The sequence below is a fragment of the Berghia stephanieae genome, chromosome 9, assembly GCF_034508935.2.
Source record: "Berghia stephanieae isolate SIO BIC M18660-M18661 chromosome 9, UCSD_Bste_1.3, whole genome shotgun sequence".
Lineage (NCBI taxonomy): Eukaryota > Metazoa > Mollusca > Gastropoda > Nudibranchia > Aeolidiidae > Berghia > Berghia stephanieae.
This window is the reverse complement of record NC_088368.1, coordinates 21,411,174-21,428,549: the sequence shown is the minus strand read 5'-3', so window position 1 is coordinate 21,428,549 and position 17,376 is coordinate 21,411,174. Positions and strand designations below refer to the sequence as shown.

At 37.7% G+C, this 17,376-nt stretch overlaps 2 protein-coding genes across 4 annotated transcripts in view; one reads left to right on the top strand and one right to left on the bottom strand.

Moving 5' to 3' along the window:
- The window catches only part of LOC144979847 (contactin-3-like), a 113,069-nt gene that overhangs the window by 60,811 nt on the left and 34,882 nt on the right, over window positions 1-17,376 (bottom strand). For both annotated transcript variants that reach the window (XR_013646783.1, XM_078927053.1), the window contains exons 5-7: window positions 16,882-17,101; window positions 14,827-15,111; window positions 13,897-14,187 (exon numbers count right to left, since the gene is read on the bottom strand). Coding sequence is in view for 1 of the 2 variants with exons in the window: in XM_078927053.1 (XP_078783179.1) it covers window positions 13,897-14,187; window positions 14,827-15,111; window positions 16,882-17,101 (796 nt within the window). In the remaining variant the exon portion in view is untranslated. The remainder of the gene's footprint in view (window positions 1-13,896; window positions 14,188-14,826; window positions 15,112-16,881; window positions 17,102-17,376) is intronic.
- LOC144979848 (uncharacterized) lies at window positions 1,640-9,884 on the top strand. Of its 2 annotated transcripts, none has more exons than XM_078927055.1 (2): window positions 1,640-1,920; window positions 6,292-7,827. In XM_078927055.1, exon 2 carries the CDS (start codon window positions 6,322-6,324, stop codon window positions 7,627-7,629), a length of 1,308 nt encoding a protein of 435 aa, XP_078783181.1. In that variant the 5' UTR covers window positions 1,640-1,920; window positions 6,292-6,321; the 3' UTR covers window positions 7,630-7,827. The 2 variants fall into 2 exon arrangements, with proteins under 2 accessions (XP_078783181.1, XP_078783182.1); XM_078927056.1 differs by lacking the exon at window positions 6,292-7,827 and adding an exon at window positions 8,576-9,884 and having other exon boundaries at window positions 1,791-1,920.

Sequence of the window (17,376 nt, the reverse complement as noted above, 5' to 3'; positions counted from 1 at the left end):
ATTTACATCGAAGATGTAGCGGTTTTGGTGGTTGTTTTAAATAGAAAATAGCGAGATGGAAACATATCATCGTCCACAGAGGGTGATAGGCAAGCACTTCGCGACGTCCCAGGTTTGAAAGTTTTTGCCAAGATCAGGGTAATTTAAATTGGTCGATATTTGAAGGACGAGTTTTCTGGCCAATTTCTAAATACGAGTTTTTTCTAGATCAAGTTATCTGATTAATACATAATGCCAAAACAAAATTTAAAACCTGGCATTGGTGATGAAATAGGAAAAAAAAAACTTGAGCTTTTATATAGCGCAATATCCACTAAATGTGCTCAAAGCGCTTTACAAGGGGTCCCTGGCCAACAGCAACACATAACATGTAGGACGAGACATGACGCCTGTCAGGCGATATTACAAATTTTTGGGACAGAGACAACGCTGTTAACGGCCAGGTACTCATTTTACACCTGATTACGGTGAGAGAATGTAAAGAGCCTTTTCCAAGGACTCAACTATGCGCCGAGCGAGGCTCGAACCCAGGACCTTCCGATCCGAAAGCGAGTGTCATACCACTAGACCACATAGCCGCACATAGGATTACGGCATACAGTTTTAAAACGTGTCGGGGAGTCGTAAGAACAACCCTGTCAAAGGATAAGCTGAACAAAGTTCAAATGAAATTGGAGCTTATTTGTTTTTAGCAGCAATAAGAGTGATTTTACTATGATCTATATCAACATTGGGAATGACTTAAAATGTTATAACAACTATGATATTATTTTTATTTTATTAAAACAGCGCAATTTTTACAAAATGTAGTATTTTTTAAATGTTGTCAAAATGCCATCGTTAAAATAAAGTGCACTGTATTTTGATATAAATAACAATGTGAAATTGAATGTAAGCTTCACTTTAATATACGAAAACAGATAGAATGGACGTTTCGGGTTTCCCCTTTATAAACATAACAGGATGAATGAAACACGACAGACGAATGAGATAATGTGGTAAAGTGGCGTTTTGACATTATCTCATTCGTCTGTAGTTTCATTCATCCTGTTTTGTTGATAAAGGGGAAACCCGAAACGTCCAATCTATATGTTTTCGTATATTAAATCGAAGCTTTCATTCAATTTCACATTGTTATTTATTTCTTCGAGCTTCGAGCAGTAACATTTAGATTACCCTGTATTTTGATAAAAAGTTAACCCTAAACTATCAATTTAAACGTATTTTATAGCCTACTGAAAATCAATGTCTAATTGTTCGTTTACATTTCATTAAAGAATAAAATCAATCCATGTCGTTGCTTTAAACAGCTCTGAGCGTTCATTCATTGGTAAGTTAATTGTTTTAAATTCACACTTCGTCACGAAGTCAAAACATTCGTAAGCGTTATTAGATAACACGCTTAGCACTGAACATAATTGAATAAAATGTTTCCAACGCTGTCAGTGCAGTCAGTCGTGTTTTAATTACATCTATTACAGACTGAATGCATCGAGAAACTAAATCGCAAATGGACGGATTATTTTCTTTTTAAAATTGGTCGATATGCTTTTTAATGATTAAAACCTCTAACAAGATTCAATCCATGTGATGTCGATAAAACAAAATGTAAATGAATGCAGATGCATTCTATAAAACAGCCCAATTGTTTTCAATAGCGTTTCAGCATATTGTATGCTGTGGCGAGTGATGCATTAAATCAGAACGTTATATTATCTTTACCACACGGGTTCTTGATCCGCCCTTCTTTACTCAATCATGTTTGTTTGCGACATACCTTTGTAGAGCAAAACAAAGGAAAAATATAACAAAAACTTATCTGTAAAATCAAACTGTAACAACCGAATCGTTCTCCGTTGGGAATTGAACCGTATTCCTACTGGACCAAGAAATCATTGCAGCGCGAGTGCTTCAATTTAGGTGAGTAATTTTTATGCAATGTTCTCTTCTTTTGATCCATGACTTAAATGCTTACAATATTGTTGGAAAAAGGGCAAAGCACAGCTTTCTTAATGTAATTTTTCCTCTACAGCTTCAAATTTCAGAAATATTGACGATTTTGGAGGTCGTCTAAAAGATGAATATGAAGTAAAAGGTTTCTGACCGGAAAGAAAGAAATAATCAAAATTAATCTGTCGAGTATGCCTCACAAAAAAAAAAAGAAAAGCGCTCAGACTAAAAAATAAATAAATTATGTTTGTTATTTTAAAGCTATGTTGTTGATATTCATATCGATGCCGTCCCCACTCTTAAGAAAAGGGTGGCCAGTAGAGATTTACATCAAATGGCAATCGATTAAAATAAACATCAACTTTATAAAAAAAAAAAAAAAGTAAGGAAAACTTCAACCATCAAAGAAACAGGAAACGACCCTCGTGCCTCAGGCCAATCTACGGCCCAGGCTTGGGAGCTTCACAGAAAGGAATACCCACAACTAGATCGTTATACTAAATATTGAGCTTTTATATAGCGCAATATCCAGTAAATGTGCTCAAAGCGCTTTCCAAGGGGTCCCTGGTCAAAGCAACATTTAACATGTAGGACGAGACATGACGCCTGTTATGCGATATTACTATTTTTCGGACAAAGACAACGCTGTTAACGGCCAGGTACTCATTTTACACCTGAGTGTGGTGAGAGAATGTGAGTAAAGAGCCTTTTCCAAGGACTCAACTATGCGCCGAGCGAGGCTCGAACCCAGGACCTTCCGATCCGAAAGCGAGTGTCATACCACTAGACCACATAGCCGCACAAATATATATACTAATAAACATTATCCAGCAAGATGATATTCATGGGGGGATCATGTCTCACAGACAACACTGTCACATATTATGACTATTTCCCTCACAGAAAGGTCCGTAGTCAAGGTCTGGGCAAGACCAATGACAAGAAGAAAACAGCCACAAAGAAAAGGACAATAGTGCGGCTATGTGGTCTAGTGGTATGACACTCGCTTTCGGATCGGAAGGTCCTGGGTTCGAGTCTCGCGCTCGACGCATAGTTGAGTCCTTGGAAAAGACTCTTTACTCACATTCTCTCACCGTACTCAGGTGTAAAATGAGTACCTGGCCGATAACAGCGTTGTCTTTGTCCGAAAAATTGGCGAAATAACAGGCGTTATGTCTCGTCCTAAATGTTAAAAGTTGCTGTTGACCAGGGACCCCTTGTAAAGCGCTTTGAGCACGTTAAGTGGATATTGCGCTATATAAAAGCTCAATTTTTTTCAATTTTTTTTTTAGTCAAGGTCTGGGCAAAACCAATGACAATAAGAAAACAGCCACAAAGAAAAGGACAATAGTTAAGAGAGAAAGAAGACCCTACCAGAAGCCCGAACCAACTGTCCACGAGGGCATGATCGGAAGGACGGATTCTGCTTCCACTTCTAGAATAACTTTGAAATTAACGTCATATCAGAGGATCATTTGACAGGTAGTCTTAATTAGTTCATAAATGGTATGGATTTCAGACAATAACAAATAATGTTTGAACGTCGGGCACACTAATGCAGTTTTACTTATATCAATCAAAGGATATTTGGTTTGGTTTCATCCAATGATATTTATACACATCTTGTGATTTTCATTATTGACGATATTCCCATGTCAAAAGTGTCAATTTTTGGATAATTGTTAAAATGAATGAACCATAACAAATCGTGGAAGTTGATAAAAAAATACCCAAGTCCGAGCAGTTAGACTCGGGTTTTCGGTTAGTAAAATACAACGAGACTTGTTAAGCATATCCTACCCGTGATCATGTGTCATGCTCCTTTTTTCTTTCTTAATATTAGTATAATTTTAATTTCTTTATTTTTATGACCTAATTCACTCATGGCGTGACTGGCATAAAGGTTGGTTTCGAGTTCTCACAGAGAATTTAAAAGATAAAAGAGAGACAAAAATTACAACAAAACATCAATGCTGGAATGAAACTCTGAAGGTCAAATCTGACAGACACTCGCAAAAGCAATCGGTTGGAATGGACAAGTGCGACATTTCAATGGCCATGGGTGATACGCTTTAATTAGAAGAATCAACGTGTTGTTTAAACAGAGGAGTGTGTGATACGCTTTAATTAGAAGAATCAACGTGTTGTTTAAACGGAGGAGATTAAAAAACAACAACAGAATATGTAGGAGCGGTCGAGAAAGTTTGGTACATTAAATACGACTTATGGAAAAGTGGAAGTGCGATGATATCGGAAAGTGTCTCATGACATTACAAACCATAATTGCACTCCACTACGTGAAAACCGATATGCTTTGGAAACTCATGAACTGCTATAATGTTTATACGTTTCCATGACAATGCCTTGTCATATAAAGCCCATATATGTCATCAATATATTCTCCAACATTAATCTGCACAGTCTTCGTATGTATGGAATTGACAATGGAATGGCACTTTTCGGAACAGATCGGGAGCCAAGTTTTCGCAAATGAAAACACGAGTAATCTTCAGAAATTAGACCGCGCATGCAGAAAGGCATTTAGGAACAATGACCTTAGAGAGTATGAGATTAAGGACTAGAACCAAAACCACCTGATATATAAATATTAGCTACCGTGTCCTATCCAAACGGTTTTCTTTGCATTAGACAAGCGTCCTATCCAAACCGTTTTAGACATTGCTATTGTCCATTTCACGCCGTAGAAGCCGGGATAAACTCCGGCCCCACGCCACTAGCCGTATGGCTTTGAATCATTACTATCTCTCCTCCTTGTTCTAAACTTCAAATTAACCCTTATCCGTATCATTTTTGGTGTTAAACTCATTTCCTTCCTTCACTCCGTCTAACACAATACCAGTTTGATATAATGAGCCACGTTTGTCCTTAATGTAACCTGCAGATAGTGTATAATATATCAATTATTTCTGAAAATATCAAAATAAGAAACGAAAGAGCTGGCACCGGTGTAAGATCAAGATCTGATCAAGTGCGGATAAAAGGTGCCAGACAAAACAAGAAAGAAAAATACAATAAAAAACAAAAAAAAAAAAACAAAAAAAAAAAAACAACAACAAAAAAACAACCATCCCCAACAATCAGTCGACCGCTGTGATTATAGGTATTAAAATTATCCCAACTATCGGGAGCCTCTGTGGTGAAATGGTAGCACGTCTGACCGGTAATCAGAAGGTCTGAGGTTCGTTCCCCAGTCTAAGTAGACTGATTGTTTGGGATTGGGGTTTTTTTTTCTTCTATTTTTCTTTCTTGCTTTGCCTGACACCTTTCATACACACTTGTTCAGATATTAATCACTTTTTCACAACTGATTCGACCAAATTCCGTATCGGAAAATAAAACGATCATATTCGTGTCACTCTCTGAATAGTTCACACTTTTAGTCACAATATCCCAATAAAACTTAAAAGTAAAAAGGGAAACAGAAGAAATTGTTTTTGTGTTTTACGGCGTTTGCAACACATTAATGTCATATCAGCGCCAGTAAAAAGGAAGAAAATGGGATAGTAAAAACTTCTAGAAATACAATTAAAGCACCCAAGAAAAGGTAAGACAAAAGGCAATTGGTTCAAAGAGAAAACATGTAGATTCCAAGAGCACACTATCAAAGTACTTAGTTTGAAATATCCTAAAAGTCTCATCCGGACACAAGCACAGGTCCCCACTAAGAGGAATTACACTCAAATGTTTACCAATCATATAATATAATATGTAAATATAACATAATACAGTGCATAACGGAGAGATGATTTACAAGACAAAACATATAATCTCCCAAAACTCTATACATTTGACTGTTTCCGTCCCAGCTAGGGTATCTGGCCAGGACCAGGACAAAACCAAGAAATCTCATCCCGAGACAAAGACAGAAAGCAAGTTGGAAAACAGATAGAGGGGGATAGAAGATACAGTAAGTGCCTTCCTGTCCACTATGGGAGGCCAGGAACCCTACCCAGAAACAGAAGAAAAAATATCTGATTACACGTGGAATTGAACCAGGAATGTTATAAAATAAACTAAAATAAATAAAATTCCCTTTATTCATCCCCAAGGGGAAGTTTGTCTTTAGGGTCTATTCCAAGGGCAGACTGGAATGACCCAGGCGTCAGCCGCAGTGCAGCGCCGCAACGTGAGCTAGGGCTAGGTGACTTGCTCAAGGCCACACAACGCAGCGGCGGGTGATCGAACTCGTTACCTTTTGGGTACGAAGCAAAGACCGTACCGCTGAGCCACGCTGCCCCCTTGTTGGGTTTTTTAAAATGTGCTCTACCGATTAAGCTACGAACCGCGATGTGTGAACCTTTATATTTTTCCATTTCCCAGCCAAAACAAAATACAAAAAAAAAAAAAAAGATGGAATTGGCAGGCTCGGTCAGCGTCAATGGGTCAAGCATGGTTCCTGCCTTTGAAAATGACACATCTGTCCAGCATTACGACGAGTACAGCCCCCCGTTCGGCGAGGACGTGTACAATCTACTAGAAACAATCTTCACCATCGTTATAACCGGTGCGATCTCTTTCTTTGGAATAGCCACCAACATCATCAACCTCCTCGTCTTTTTCCGCATCGGCCTTCTCTCCGATAGCAACAACGTCAGCTTAACGGGGCTGGCAGTTTCAGATTTGATAAGCTGTGTGCTTTTATTCTGGGGTAGCATTTCTCTTTGCATACACTTTTATTTCGAAAATCTAGATTACAGATGGGATGTTTGGACTTTTTATTTGTATTCGTCTTTCTTCCCGAGAATGATATTCGGGCAAATAACCTGCTTGCTGACAACCTATATCGCCTTGGAGAGATTCGTTGCTATTACATTCCCGTTCAAAGTGAAGTACATATTTACGGCAAAACACACGTTATATGCCGTATGTTGTATCTTCATTGTGGCGTTTATTATTGATTTCCCACAATATACTATATTTTTCCCGAAATGGGTCTTTTATCCAGATAGGAATACAACTGTTCTAAAATATGTTAAAACAGGAATACCAGTAGGTTATGGCGTAACGAGAGTGATTCACACCATATTCACTGTTGTGCGACTATCATCGTTTACAATAGTTGTATTATGTAATATTGCCATGGTATGGAAACTTTCAACCAGAAAATTCAGACGATCAAGCTCATTTAAAACGCCGTCGACCATTAGCCAAACCACTTTGGACAATACTATCAATAGTACAACGCCCACGAGTCCCACCACGCTTGACAACACTACCAGTAATACATCTACCACATGCTTAACCACCATTGACAACACTACCAGTAAAACATCTACCACGAGCTCAACCTTGACTGGCGCCGAGGCCAAGAATTCTGTGGCAGCCACTACCGCCATCCCATCAAATCGGGCGGTTTCCGGTAAAAAGAAATCAAGCCGTGACTTAGAGGCCAAGAATAAGATCGACAAGGACAGACGACTCGTGGCTATGATGACAACCATTTGTGCATTGTTCATCCTGTGTTATCTCCCTGATATTTTCATCACCGTCATCTTCTTTGTCCTAGAAATGAAGGCCCACTGGATCCTTAGAAATACGATCTACATTTTCAGTACCATGTTAGAGAACATCAACTCGAGTTGTAATATATTTATTTACTACAGCATGAGTTCTCGATACCGACAACATTTCTTACTTTTGAGGGGTAAGAAAGAATAAAATAGGATGGAAAAAAAAAACATCAACTTTTAAAAAAGCCCAAGAGAAACATTGCAGTACAGCAGATTTCTGCTCATAGACAAAGATCTTAACAATTGCGTATGTTCAAAGACACTACTGTTAAACACATATCCTGTACTAGTCCTCGCACAAACTGGGTTATAGAAATAAAAATGCACAAATAATATGGAAAACTTATTGCATGTGTGTTTCTCTTCTTTTTTCTTTTTTCTTTGTTTGTTTGTCTCAAAGTGTGTGCATATTAATATTGTTTAACATATTCTACGCCTTGCGACAACGGCCCTAAAGTGACACCAGGAATTGGGACGGGTTAAAGGCAAACAGCAAGTGTTACCAAGAGAAAAATGACCAGAAAAAAAGGACAATAGTACAAGCTTTCTTTCACAGAGGGAAACGTCACAGGTCAATGACATTTTCATCACATAACGAAATCACACAATTTATAAGCACAATTTACTCGCTCTGTTTATTAGAAAAAAAAATTTTTTAATTAAAAAAAAGCAATTGGGAAATGCAAGGTGTTCCAACTAGAACAAAAATAAAATCAGTCGTCAGTTTGAAAATTGAAAATTGAGCTTTATATAGCGCAGTATCCACTGAATGTGCTCAAAGCGCTTTACAAGGGGTCCATGGTCAACAGCAACATTTAACATGTAGGACGGGACATGCCGCCTGTTAGGCGATATTACAATTTTTCGGTCAAAGACAACGCTGTTAACGACCAGGTAGTCATTTTACACCTGAGTACGGTGAGAGAAAGTGAGTAAAGAGCCTTTTCCAAGGACTCGACTATGCGTCGAGCGCGAGGCTCGAACCCAGGACCTTCCGATTCCAAAGCGAGTGTCATACCTGAAGACCACATAGCCGCACATTTTGATATTGAGCATTGCGTTGTAACATAAACTCCATGTTTTTCATTTCCCAGCTATATGAACTAAAATGGATGTTTTGCATACTCCCGACCTCCTTAACACCTCAACACCCTTATATGACAAGCATCCTTTGGAAGACCCCCCATTCGATGAACAGATCTACTACTTGGTGGAGACTGTCATGCGCATCGCCGTTACAGGAACAATTTCTCTTTCCGGTATGATCTTTAATGTCATCAACCTCATAGTCTTTTTCCGCCTTGGAATTTTCTCCGACAGCAATACTGTCTGCTTAACAGGACTGGCCATAACAGATTTCATATGCTGTCTACTTGTATTCTGGGGTAGCATTTCCCTTTGCATACTCAGACATTTCAATAGTCCTGATTATAAATGGCATGTAGCCAGTTTTCACCTCAATACTTCTATTCGCCCGAGATACATTTTCACTCAAACTGCTTGCTGGTTGACGGCCTATGTCGCAATTGAGAGATTTGTGTCAATTGTTTTCCCTTTTAACGCTAAATACATCTACACACCAAAGCACACGTTCTGCGCTGTGTGTTGCATCTTCATCGTGTTGACATGTGCTGATTATCCCCAGTACACGCTGAACTTCCCTCGATGGTTCACGAATCCTGCCAACAATGAATCTATCCTGGTGTATGTCTATTCAGGAATTACTTTTACCCACGAAATGCGCCTGGCCTTCAACTATACATACATCGCTCTTCGATTAACGTCATTTGTAATAGTTGTGGTGTGCAATGCAATCATGCTGTTGAGATTATCGGCAAGAAAATTCATCAAATCCAGCTCCTCAGGAGCTGTATCTGCGTCTACTAACGACGCTCCTAGCACAATCACAGCCGACTGTACGACCATATCCAACACAACGACAGTAGTAGGAGCAGCGGAGGAGATAAACAAGTCAAAGCGAAGAGCGGCCAAACGTCAAAGAAAGGAGAAGAGAATCATAGCAATGGTGTCTCTAGTCTGTTCTTTGTTCATCGTCTGTTATATTCCAGACACTTATGCTACAGTCACCTACTACCTACTGTTTGTACCTCATCATCGGATGGTCCATGACGTGACTATGATCTTCGTCTTCTTATTTGAAACTATCAACTCCAGTCTAAACATTTTCATTTACTACAAAATGAATTCCCGATTTAGAAAACAACTTTCATCATGGTGGAGACCCAAGAGTCACTGAAGAGAACTGCGATGCCAAAGGTAGTGTAAAATACAAAACCCTTGCATCAGGAAACAAACAAATAATCACCATGCATGTTGGTTTTTTAAAATTTGCATTAAAGAAAAGCAAATCCAGTTTCAAGATAAAAATCCGGAAATCCCCAAGATTCGGAATATTGAGCCTTATAAAATCAAAGCTTTATAAATAGTTTAGAATAAAGAAGTGTTTAACCCGGTCACTTATATATTGTGACTCTTCGTCTCAAAACGGTATTATGTCGGGATGGACCAGATGCTAAAAAGTCAAATTAGGGGGTCACATATTATATCCATACCAATAAGGCTAGGCCTGTATACAGTGAGGACCCTAGGCAACCGATCTCCAATGTCCAGAAACGTATCAAATATTATACCACAATTTTCAATCATCATTTTACAACTTCAGAAATGAAAATATTATTATTATAAAGTAGTAAAGTCGCACATGGCCAAGATAACAGCTTCCCTGTGGCCCAGACCTGCCTACCATTACAAAAAAAAAATCGTAGAATTACCAAATTTCGGCTCCAATTTCAAAAATTCGTGAGTATCTCAAAGTCAATCAAACAGTGAAAATGTTTGGTAACAGACTGCATCATTTACAGGAGTTATTAAATCTTCTTGAGGGTAAATTGTTGACCTATAGGGAATGAGATTAGCGGAAGAGTAGCGTCCCTTGATTTACAAGCCAAGCGCTCCAAATAAAAAAAATATTATTCATATTTCTGTACAAAAATGCATAACGTTGATTATGATATGCATTTTTGTACAGAAATATGAATAATAAATTTTTTATTTGGAGCGCTTGGCTTGTAGTTGGTTTGTTTACAAATAACTTCTCCACCGGTGACGTCCAATCAAGGGACGCTACTCTTCCGCTAATCTCATTCCCTATAAAGTCAACTATAAAGACTACTATTTTCATCTCTTAAAAACTACGAATTTTTAAATTTACAAGTAGGCAGGTCTGCCAATGGCATGATGAAAACGATTTGACCACACCAGAACCACGGACTATAAGACACTCCAGTACAGGCGATTACGTGTTTGGTTGGGGGTTTTTTTCTTCTTCTTTTTTCATCATTTACAATTTTCATATTATGTAATCAGTTTCTCATCAACTTGTAAGTCATTTCCTGTTCATGTTTTTCTGATCATTTTTACATTTACAGCTCTTGTCTCCTTGCCAACTTTCAACCCCTATATGAAAAAAAAATCATTTAATTTACATATCAATGTCGCTCCTACTTTTTATCAATAAAATGCACAGTCTTTGTTGTCAACTCCTAATCAAATGTTTTTCATTATTTAAACATCGTGTGTTAAATTCTTATCCTTTTATGATAACGGTGTGGCTATGTGGTCTAGTGGTATGACACGCTTTCGAATCGGAAGGTCCTGGGTTCGAGCCTTACTCGGCGCATAGTTGAGTCCTTGGAGAAGGCTCTTTACTCACATTCTCTCACCGAACTCAGGTGTAAAATGAGTACCTGGCCGTTAACAACGTTGTCTCTGTCCGAAAATAAATTGTAATATCGCTTAACAGGCGTCATGTACCGTCATGTTAAATGTTGCTGTTGGCCAGGGACCCCTTGTAAAGCGCTTTGAGCACATTTAGTGGATATTGCGCTTTATAAAAGCTCAATTAAAAAAAAAAAATTTTATTATTAACAATTTCCGTTTTAATATTTTATCGTCGGCTTCTTTTCTATGGTTTCATTTTCCTTTTTTTAAAAAAAAAAATCCTTTTCTTTCACGTGCATTATTTGGTCAGTTTGTTATAACAATTCAACTCAAACGTCAGCAGGCATTTAAAAAATCAAATAATAAAAATACACAACGTTAAAAAAAAACAAAGCCATAAAAACACATTCTATGACATAAACATTCAGCTCTATCGTCTTATGTCTTGGGGGGAAAAAAAACTTTCCAATAGGATTCAGTAGTCTGATGTCACGCCGCCCGGCAACGGCGGCCATCTTGGTTCTAAACAAAGAAAATCATTACTTTTTATTCTTCATGCTGGCTAGAACTTTTCATTCCCTTTTCATATGCCTTGTGATCAGAATGTGTAAAATTCAAAACATGAACAAATTTATGTGGTTTTTTTTCCTCTGGAAACGCTTTTATGCTCGCCGGGGAAATATTTCATACGGCGTCGCCATTGTTCCGATAGTTTAGAGCCAGTGTTACTAAGTTACCATGCGTCATAAGGAAGGAAGTGACGTTACGACTGTTGAAGAGTATTAATCATTATGTCTTAGCATTTAAAATAAATATAAATCTAATAACTATCTAGAGCTCATATTTCCGAGGTTGCCCCACGATAATCACACTCCAAAACACGTCATCTGTTTTCCCTGGTAGGCCATCTGATACACAACAAGTTATCTATCCATTATGCATCCATTTTGTACTAGCAACTTACAATAGTTAGGTCCCTGGTCAACAGCAACATTTAACATGTAGGACGGGACATGCCGCCCGTTAGGCGATATTACAATTTTTCGGACGAAGACAACGCTGTTAACGGCCAGGTACTCATTTTACACCCGAGTACGGTGAGAGAATGTGAGTAAAGAGCCTTTCCCAAGGACTCAACAATGCACCTGGGCGCGAGGCTCCAACCCAGGACCTTCAATTTCGAAAGCGAGTGTCATACCACAAGACCACATAGCCTAACAGGTGCGGCACCCACTGCATGGCTGAAAGAGAGAGATTAGCCAGTAAACACACTAGTTTGTGGACTAGCGCTGAGCCACTCGGCCACTCAGATTCTCTGTTTTCATTTGACACTTCTTTATTCTCTTTATTTCTTATATTTGTAACCCACCACATCAAACTGGTATCATGCTGGGATTAGGCGGATGCTAAAAAGTGATTACAAATGTAAAATCATGAGAAATGTGAAATTTTAGGTTGTTGCGCTTTATGAAACTACCAAGCTGGGAATGGGGACACCGCTTAATTGGGAGCTGATTAATTGGGACGATTTGTCAGGAACTGAGCTGTCCCAAACTCAATTTTTAGCATCGATATCACTCCACCATAATACCGTTTTGAGACAATGGACTACATTATTTCTCCTTATGAGTTGGAAATAAGTAAGGTTGGTAGTACAGCACAGAAGGGAGGAGGAATGGGAGGGCAGAGGGGGTAGGGGGTATAGCGAGTTTTTCACTCTGTATGAAATATATAAACTATTAACCAAATCATTGCCTTGTCCCAAAGAGCAAAATTATAGAAGAATGTTCACTGGAACGCACTTAGTCCTCGGACAAAGACCTGTGAAAATTTATCATCTTTCAGGAAATGTCTGAAGACTGAGTTGTTCCGTGAGGCTTATTTTTCATAAAATAGATGTTGCTTAGATTTTGTTTTTGTATGCATGCTTATTATGTATCATGTAGTGTCGTGATTTTTAATTTTGTTGTTTTTAAACATTTTTATTGTTATTATGTACTCATGATATTCAGACTGAAAAGGTTTATCTTTGGCAAGATTCTACAAAACATCTTTTTACTATTTACTTGAAACATTGAACAAAAAATCAGAGGATCAAAGAGAGTATATGTCTCAGTGTATGACATAATCAGTCGGAAGGTAAAAATTTTGGATTTGCATTTTTTTTTTCTCATTTTCTGAAAGAATTTGCTCCCCAGAGCATTTTAATCTTTATTTGAAGTAAATTGGGCGATTTTTCATGAAGTTATGATCAGATGCATGGGAAAGGCATCCAGCAAATTTTCTCAAATTTCATACTTTTTCAACTTGACTAGCTGTAAAAAATATTTGGAAGTGAAATTAAGCTTTGATATTTCCCGAAGATGAACAAAACGGGTTGATTTAATCATTTATGACAAGAACTCATTTTTGGTAAAAGTTGACCTTCTAACTAAACTTAATAATAATAATAAGAAGAATAAGAATAATAATGAATGAATTTATATAGCGCCTAGATCCACAATGTGCTCAGAGGCGCTTTACAATGCAAATAAAACACAACAATAAATCGATAATTTAAGCATAAAATAAAAAAAAAACTTACCAATATCTCAGTTCAAACCTTTTCACCATCCGACTGTTTATGCCATTCACTAGAACAAATGATACAAGTAATCTCAAAACAGTCACTTACCTTCAATTGTAAGTCTGGCAACTTTGGAGGTCCGTGACGAGGGATGAGTCAGTGAATTAACAGCCACACAGTAGTAAGTACCAATGTCAAATCTGGTCACAGAATAGAGGTGAAGGTTGTTACCAATGACCTGGCTAGAGGGCCGGGATGTTGTATTAAAAACTACGTAATCCTTGTACCAGATGACAGAAGCAGCTGGTAAGCTGTCTGGTGGCTGACACTTCAGAATGACGTCTTGGCCGTACAGGGCAAATGTATCTGATGGTTCCTCTTGGAATTGGATCAGTAAGTCTGAGACAAAATGATAAAATAAAGAAATGGATGATGATGATGATGATGATGATGATGATGATGATGATGATGGTGGTGGTGCTGTCGGTGGTGGTGATAGTGGTAGTGGTGGATGTGATGGTCACAATGGTACTGTTGGTGGTTAAGAGTATATGGTTGTTGTAAACTATTATATTACTTCTAATTTTGTAAAAGAACATTAATATCAGCAACAGCAATGATGAGATCAACAATAAAATCAAAACGACAACAATATTTAACACAAAATAAGAATATACACTGGCAACACTTACAAGCAATGACCAGTTCCACCAACAAAAACATAAATAAAAGACAACAATATTTAACACAAAATAAGAATATACACTGGCAACACTTACAAGCAATGACCAGTTCCACCAACAAAAAAATAAATAAAAGACAACAATATTTAACACAAAATAAGAATATACACTGGCAACACTTACAAGCAATGCCCAGTTCCACCAATAAAAACATTTAAAAAAGACAACAATATTTAACACAAAATAACAATATACACTGGCAACACTTACAAGCAATGACCAGTTCCACCAAGAAAAACAAAAAAAAGACAACAATATTTAACACAAAATAACAATATACACTGGCAACACTTACAAGCAATGACCAGTTCCACCTCTGGAGACTCAGTGAATCCTTTAGAGTTGTAAGCTCTGCAATGATACAATGCCCTATCTCTGGCATTAACTGGGAGAAATGCCAGGGACGAATTGGGAAGGACATAGACTCGCTTTGATTCGTCAACCAGGTACCGACCAAGAAACCAGTAGGTCTCTGTCGACATCTGGCTCGTACAATCCAAAGTAAGATTCTGGCCTTCCGCAATGATGAGTTTCCGAGGTAACGTCCAGTCAATCTTTGGAAGACGACTGCTTGGGGAAGCTTCGAAATAAATAGAATGGAGAGGAGAAGGAATTGAGGGAAGTAAATGGTTTGTTTGTTTGTTTTTAAGGGTTTTACAGCGCTTTCAACATATATCAGTCATATCAGCACCAGTAAAAAGGAAGAAGATTGGATAGTAAAAATATTTTAGATGTACAATTAAAAGGACTTGAGGAAAAAGTAAGACAAAGGGGAATTGTATAAATAGGGAACAGATGTAGATTCCAAGAGCACACTATCAGTGTACTTAGTTTGAAATTACCTAAATGTTTCACCCAGACACTAGCACAAGATACAAAACTAAAAGGAATACACTCAAAAGTTTACAAATCATATATAACATGTAAACAAAACATTACAGTGCATAACAGAGAGATGATTTCAAAACTCTAACTATACATTTGACGGTTTCCTTTCCAGCTAGGGTATCCGGCCAGGGCCTGGACAAAACCAAGTAATCTCATTCCAAGACAAAGACAGAAAGCAATTGGAAAACAGACACGAGGACGATAGATGCATGCGCACAACCAACATGACGTTCTCTCTCTAATAACTTTTCAGCCGGTGACGTCACAGACTATGGGTGACGTCCAATCAAAGGACTCTACTCTTCCGCTAATCTCATTCCCTATACCAGGTCAGGAATCCCATCCAGAAGTAAATGGTTTAGTTAGGTATTGCAAGTCTAATGAAAGATATGCACGACACGTTTAGTTTATATTATATATATTGTTTTATAGTCCAGTGCTTTGACTCTTAAGCTTGTGACCTGTAAGTTGAAGGTTTGAGTCTCGCTTCAGGTGATGCAAAATTGTGTCCTTGGTAAAGGCTCTAGAATCATCCTCAAATGTAAAATAAGTGCCTGATCTACAAATGACAGGCAAATTTTTAAAATGTAATCGTCTTTACAGGCAAATATGTCCCATTCTAGATGCTGTGTTGTGCTTGGCTTGAGCCCCCTTGTAAAGCACTTGCAGTAGACATAAAAGGATATTTCGCTATTAAAAAATTGTGGACGGCTATATCAGTTGATGTGAGGTACTCTACAGAAATAGTCCACATATTGCTGAAAGTACTTTTGAGATAAGACTATAAAAGTTTTTTTGGGAGGTTTTCAAATGGGAATTTGGATTTTTCTATAATATGATAATATATATTCATTTTTGCATACTTTAGCAAACTTATAAAGTACAATTTACACTTTAAATATTTTTCTGAGGGCACTAAAAAGTTCAAATGAGGAACATTACGCAATCAGGTGTAATTGTACTAAAACATTTTCCCCATTTTTTTTTCAACACAACCTAACTTCTTCACGGAGAATCATTTGACACTTCAGGTAAGAATAAAAATGGAAGTGACAATGACCTGGAAGATGAAACAGCTATAAATAGCCCAACTTCTGAGACTTGACCTGACCTGAATAGTTTAGTAAACTTTGTGAAGTTGTTTGTCTCAAAACCACTTTTCGTCAAGTGGCACTTTTCTACTCACTACATTCTTTGTTGTTATCAACATCAGTGCCTGCTCCACTTAATTTTCTGAATTAATAAACACTTTTATTGGGTTTTTTTTATCATCATGATCATCATCATCATCATCATCATCATCATCATTATCAATTAAAATATCTTTGTTTAGTTGTATTAATTTAATTATCTATTACTATATTATCAAATCTGGGATTGATGCATTGAGCATGGTATAAATTATTAAAAAAAAAACACTATCAATTCAGAAACGCTTATCATGATATTTTAAAGTACTTACATTCAGTGGCTACAACAGCCGGAAAACTCAACACGAAATCAGGAGAATCAAAAATCTTGTTCCTGGCTACACATTTATAAATGCCTTTGGAGCTCGAGGTGGCAACAATATCGAGACGCATGGAGGTCTGAAGGCGGAGTCCTTCTTCATCAAAATCCCCAAAAGCAGCTGTTATCTGTGTACCCTCATCGAAGCGCTCTCCATCTTTGGTCCAGTATACCTATTGTAAACACATAGTTGCGTTATGATTTTCACATAAAACTCTCCATCTTTGGTCCAGTATACCTATTGTAAACACATAGTTGAGTTATGATTTTTACATAAAACAGGAAAGCCATTCTATACTCCCATAGCTTTGCGAGCATAATGAATAATTCATTAAAAATTATGATATTTATGAAAGTCCCTCAGAGCCATGGACCCGTGGAGCGTGAGGTTAATCAGGTTTATTTCACAATAGGAATTGCTTGCAACCTTCTGGATAGGACACTAGTC